A 6,839-nucleotide genomic window follows, 5' to 3' on the forward strand; every position below is an offset into this window, starting at 1 on the left:
TCAACATTCCAACATAATGCCACAGGCATTGACTGTATCAGGCAAGACACCAAAACCCAGTAATGGATGAGTGGAATGGCATTAAGTTAAAAAGTGTTTGCTCAGCCAAGGAAACATTTAGGAGAGTGAAGAAAGAGCCGACAGAAGAGGATAAATTCTTTGCCAGGTATTTCTCTGACTAGGGATTAATAACTAGAATATATAAAAAATTCAAAAACCTTAACACCAGAAAAACACCATAAACTAATTAAAATGGGCAAAAGAATGGACACATCACAAAATAAGAAAGGCAAATGACCAAAAAATGTGTGCAAAAATGTTCAATATTCCTAGCAGTCAGGAAAATACAAATAAAAACTACACAGATTGCATGTCATTCCAGTTAGAATGGCAATCACCCAAAATATAAATAATAACAAAGTCTGGCAAAGACTTGTAGAAAAAGTACACTCACACATTGTTGGTGGGGCTGGAAATTAGTACAGCCACTCTGGAAAGCAGAATACAGATTCCTCACACAACTGGGAATGAAACAACATACCCAGCTATTCCAATCTTCGGCATATATCCCAAAGACCCTAAAATCAGCAAACTATAGGGACAATGGTACATCAGTGTTTAGAGCATCACAATTCACAATAACCAAGTTATGGAGCCAGTTGGGTAGCTACCCACAGATGGGTGGGTAAAGAAATTGCAGTATACATACACAATGGCGTTCTATTCAGCTCTAAAGCATAATGAAATTATGACATTTGTTGGTAAGTGGATGGAAATGGAGAACATCATGGCAAGTAAAGTAAGCCAGCCTCAGACAGTCAATGTTGAATGCTTTCTTTCATATGTGGAAGTTAGAATACAATAAAGAAAAAAGGGGAATCCCATAAAAATAGAAAGATCAGTGGAGTAGAGGAAGGGCTTTGAGAGGGAGAGAGGAAGGATGCAAAAAGGGAGGAAGTGTAATAAAATTGACCATGTTATGCTATGTGTGTGTATACATATGTGTGTGTGTGTGTGTATATATATATATATATATATATATATATATATATATATATATATATACATGTGAATATATCACAGTGAATATCACCTTTATGTGTATATAAGAAGCACCAATTCACAAAACAATGAATAAAGAGAAGAAATACCAGGAGTAGAGGAAGGGGAAGGGGGGGGAAGGGAAAAGGAAGTATCTGGAACCAAATGGGAGCCATTTATATTCCATGCTTGTATGTCAGAATAAAATTCACTATGATGTATAACTATGATACTCTAATAAAAAACATTAAGCATACAAAAGAATTTTATTTGGAAATACTAAAATCAGTTACCATTTGCTGAGTTATTACCAAAGGCTAGGCAATATTCTCTTCCTATAATATATATGCCCTTATTTCTCACCAAATCTCCCATTTAAGTTTTGTTTAGTTCCTCTCAGCAGTGTTTTGTAGTTTTTTAAATTGCAGTAGAAAACATGATACAATAAGACCATGTGTATTCTTCATTTTCTGTGCAACATATTGTATAAATATTATATAGATCATGCCTATTGAAATTTGTACTAAAAACCATTTTTTTGGGCCTGGTTTTAGTTATCATATATCAAAAGATGGATATTGAAATTCCCCAAAATCAATGGGAAAAAATTACAAAACACTTATCCAGATCAAGTGTCCAGAAGAAAAAATTATAGGTCAGAAACACAAGCACAAACTATATAATTACCAAATGAGAAGACTTGAAAAAAAGTTTTTCCACTGACAATATGTAAACGTCCAACAAACTTCTAGAAAGATGCTAATATATCACAGGGAAATGGAAATTAAAGGTAGAATGAGACAGCACTTTAGAACACATTGTGAGCTATTTGGTTTATAAGATAAAAATAACTGGTGAGCAAGGATATGATGAAATTGGGATCTTTAAAAGTTAGAATATAAAATGTACCAGATAATATTAAAAAGAGTTTGACAATTTCTCACAAAGTTAAATATCCAATTATCATGTGACCCCATGGTCCTACATATATATATATATATATATATATATATATATATATATATATATATATATATAAACAAATTATTTAAAAACAATATTGTCACGTGTTGCTTAACTTAACAATGAGGATAGATCTGGGAAAGACATTATAAGAACATTTTTTTTACAAACATCAAGTGTTCTCACAAAAACGCAGATGGATACAAAAATTTCAGGTAATATCATGCAGTGGAACCACCGTCATACATATATGGGGTCTGTCATTATCTGAAATGTCATTACACAGCACTTACCTGTATTAAAACAAATATGTGTGCATGCTATCCACAGGATCCCTATTCTTAAGAGCTGAACCAAGGAACTTACCCCAATGGTCATCATTGGATAAATGGACAAACAATTTGTGGTGCATACTTACACTAAAATATTAGTCATGAAAAGGAAGAAGAGATAACTAATATTAATCAGTAAAACAGCCAAAAGGAATGAAGAAAGGAAGCAATGTGGGAATGAAGGAAATATTGAAGAAAGGAAAAAAACAGGGCATCACAAAGAATGAAGCGATGTCTCAGCGTTCTCCTAGGCATTTTATCATCATGATTCATAGGACCAAGCCAGGTTTCAAAGATTCCTAGATTCCAGGTTCCTTGTCCAAAATCTAATCACTGTTGTTACAAAAGGTAGCACAACAAAGTCAGAAGTCTGTACTCAGTTTCAGGGTCCCATAATATCTCATTCTAATCCAAGTCTCTTTCATTCAGAAACTCTGTGAAAGACAGAATATGTTTCAAAGAAATCTTTTCAGAATGAATAAAGTCACACAAATCAAGTGACAACCACAGTCGTGAAATGATAATCATTTTCCTTTGACTGTTTTATGACTTCATACCAGATCCTTCAGGAAAAAGAAGAGGTTAAGGACTTTAAGGTGAAGAAGATCACATTCGAGAGGAAAATGTGGGGCAATGAGTGTTGGCATGTGACATGATAAGGGCTTTAAATATCAGATTAGAATGCTCAGGACAAAAACTGATCCAAGCAGAAGGCATCGTTAGATTAAGAGCCCCATAGATTAAAGATATCTGGGGGGAGAAAACCTACAAAGGATATACTGATGAAGTGGTTGAGAAGAAACCAATACAAACTCTTATACAAGCAAAGACAAAGGTGTTTCTGGAATGGAAATAGGAAAAAGCGTGTTTTTCAGGGGAGAAAAGAGTCATGCTAAGTAAACTCACAGCCTTTGCCTCAGAGACCCAAGCATCCACCTAGTTCTGAGGTCAATGTCCCTCAAGGATCAGAGGTTGCTCTGCTGAGGAGTCTCCCCAGGGCCCCCTTCACATCCTTGTTCCTCAGGCTGTAGATGAAGGGGTTCAGCATGGGGGTGACCACAGTGTACATCACTGAAATGACTGTGCTCTTGTTGGAAGAATGGGTCACAGCAGAACTGAGGTAAACCCCAAGTGCCGTTCCATAGAACAAGGAGACCACACAGAGGTGGGACCCACAGGTAGAAAATGCCTTAGACTTGCCCACAGAGGAGGACATCTTCAGTAAGGAGGAGACAATCTGAGAGTAGGAGAAGAGGATCCCAGTGACGGGAAACACGCAGAGGAGTGCTGTTGCTACAAGCAAGACGATGTTATTGATGAGGGTATCAGAACTGGCCACCTTGAGAACCTGTGCTAATTCACAGAAGAAATGTGGGATTTCAGTGCCTACAGAGAAGCTCAGCCTCTTCATCAGTAGAATGTGAAGCAGGGAACTGCAGAAGATGATGAGCCAACACAGCAGCACCAGGAAGACACAGAAGTGAGAGTTCATGATGATCATGTAATTCAGGGGGTGGCAGATGGCCACAAAGCGGTCATAGGCCATCACGGTCAGTAGGAAATTATCCATTCCAGCAAAAAACATAAAAAAATACACCTGAGTGAGGCACTCTGTGTAAGAGATGTCTTTCCTCTGTGCCTGGATGTTCACCAGCATCTTAGGAACTGTGGTCGAGGTGAAACAGATGTCTACAAAGGACAGGTTGGAGAGGAAGAAGTACATGGGGGTGTGGAGGTGGGACTCAGAGCAGATGGCCAGGATGATGAGCAGGTTCCCCAGCACTGTGACCAGGTACATGGATAGGAAGAGGCCAAACAGGATGGGCTGCAGGTCTGGATCCTCTGACAGTCCCAGGAGGAGGAACTGTGATAGGACTGTGTGGTTCTCCACTTCCATGAAGCTGTCTATTCCCCTTGAGAAATAAACAAAAGTTAAAAACAAACAAGCAAAGTTAAAAAGTCAATCAAATAAAAACAATACAACTTGATATCAAGTAATCCTCCCTTCACAATGTCACCCTCAGGTGGATGTCCTTTGGCATGCCTGATTCCTTCCCAGAGTGATTCACATGGCTAAATGGTAACTCACTTCACTTTTGCATGTCTATAACAATCCAGACTTTCTTTAATTTTGCAGAAATCTCTCATTTTACATCTACTCACCTGTTTTAATTCCCTTTTTAAAATTTAAATACATGAGATAATTTTGTCTTTGTTATGACCCATCCAGAATATTTGAACAAATTTCATATTTCCCTTGATAATCCCCACATTTTCTTAATTGAAATAGCTCTAGAAGAGTGATAAAGCATGAACTTAGAAGTAATAACAATCTTTATGACTTAGTAATTCTTAATGGTGTGATTGATAAATCACTATCTATTTTAAACTAAAGATACTATTATTATTATTATTATTATTAATTATTATTATTATTACTTGTTTTTAAATTTAAAAATTCCTTTTCAGTAGAATTCTGAATAAGTGATACCCGTTGTTATTATTTTTATTATTCTACTTTATGATAATTGTTTGGGATAAGTAGGTCTCCCAACAAGCGGAATAGAGCTTGATCTGCAAAATTCTTGAGTTCTTGAGTGGGACTTCCTGGAGTAGATTTTTGCCTACCCATCTTATTATGTATGACCTTGATAAAGTCACCTAAATTCTATTAGTTATGAATGCTTTATCTCTCCAGTAGTAGTAGTAAATATTTCCTATATGATAGGACCAATAAAGAAATGTAATGACATGATGATATAATTGTTCTATTGTGGTTCCTGAGACATTTGATGAACACTTAAATGTGAACTTCTATTCTTAACATCACAATACATTTTTCCTGCATGGATATCATTTAGCAACATCCCCTTAAGTCAGACAGCCATCAGGATGAAATTATGATCATCATAAATACAACAAATCTGCTGAGCACAGTGGCCCACACCTGTCATGCCAGTGGCTCAGGCAGCTGAGGCAGGAGGATCACAGGTTCTTGCTAAGCCCCAGCAGCTTAGCAAGGCCCTGAGCAGCTTGGCAAGACCCTTCTCAAAATAAAAAAATAAGAAGGGCTGGATGTGTGGCTCAGTGGTTAAGTGTCTCTGAAAACAAAAATTAATTAATTAATTAATTAGAATGCAAGAAAATTTTAAAAATAAAAATACACACCACAAAAATATAATAGTTATTACCTTAGGATCACTGTACAGCATTCCTAATTAATGGAGATCCTCATGGCTCCTACTTTCAGAGAATGCCTGCCTGGTGAACTCTTCCAACGTGAAGAATAAGAATGTGGACCACGTAGATAGGAGGAGAAAATAATACTACAGCGCAATTAAACTCAAACACAATGCATGTGTGAGAGTGTTCTTGCTCTTTCTGCTCTTGGGTAGGTATGTTTTATGTTAAAATACCTCAGGTAATAGCTAAAATTCCTTTAAGGTGCAGGGATTACAGCTTCAAAGAGTAGGTAAGTCTGGGACATCCCAGTATCCTGATTCTGGAGCAGAGCCCATAATCCAGGTCCTCCCCATGCCCCCTCCTTGCTCCCAGCCTCACTGTGACCCACCAGCTCTGAGGGCTAAGACTGATGCTTTCTCTTCTCCACCCTGTCTCCCAGGGTTTTCAAGGAGACTGCATCTGAGAATCACAGGTGAAGGCCAACAGGGCCATGTTTAAGGTTTCTGTCCTCTCAAGTGTGGAATTCTCAGAGCTCCCAATTAACTAGATTGTTCTATTATCTCTCCAGATCCAAATAATTCTGCTCCCTTGGAGTATGAAGGAGATAGAAGAATGGAAAATTTTAGTCAATTTTATGTTTATCTATCAGTTAAGAGATGATTTCCTCCAAGGTCAAACTCACTGATTTTGGTCAGGTTTGAAAGTCACAAGGTGTCCCCTAAGGAAGGAGGAATTTCTATAAGGACACAATCCTAGGAACTTCCTATGACATCTCCCTTAAATTGTCTTTGGAGATTGAATGGATCGTTGGTGTCCATAATGTTATGAGTGGAAAGAATTCCATCCTTTCTTTTTTCTTAATTATTTTTGTTGTTTTTGAATTTCAAAATTTTTAATGGACAGAATGGTGTTTATTGTGTATGACATTCTGTTTAGATGCATCACACACTGAAAAACAGTTAAATCTAAGAAATTAACATATATATTACCTTATATTGGTGTCATTTTGGGGTGAGTCATTTAATATCCACTCTGAATTTTTCAAGAATACAAATCATTAGCGAGAGTCACCACACAAGAGCACTTCTCTTGAACTTAGTCTTCCTGTCTAACTGGACTTTTGTCTCCTGTGACCAGTCCCCCAACACCAACCCCCAACTTCTCTAGTTTTCTACTGAAATCAAGTTTGTAAAATTCCATGAGTAGTGACCTTCCTGTCCCTGGTTTATCTTTCTTAATATAATATCCTCCAAGTTCATCCACGTTCTCATAAATGACAGGATTTCCTTTTTTATGCCTAAATACCACCGTGTGTGTGTG

At 37.2% G+C, this 6,839-nt stretch overlaps 1 protein-coding gene across 1 annotated transcript; it reads right to left on the minus strand.

The window, feature by feature from the left end:
• Window positions 1-3,294: 3,294 nt before the first annotated feature.
• LOC308645916 (olfactory receptor 7D4-like) lies at window positions 3,295-4,233 on the minus strand (the record flags this gene model as incomplete). The annotated part of the gene is made up of 1 exon (XM_081288371.1): window positions 3,295-4,233. One exon carries the CDS (start codon window positions 4,231-4,233, stop codon window positions 3,295-3,297), a length of 939 nt encoding a protein of 312 aa, XP_081144497.1.
• Window positions 4,234-6,839: the final 2,606 nt, after the last annotated feature.

The sequence above is a fragment of the Spermophilus citellus genome (genome assembly GCF_964194105.1).
Source record: "Spermophilus citellus genome assembly, chromosome: 3".
Classification (NCBI taxonomy): domain Eukaryota; kingdom Metazoa; phylum Chordata; class Mammalia; order Rodentia; family Sciuridae; genus Spermophilus; species Spermophilus citellus.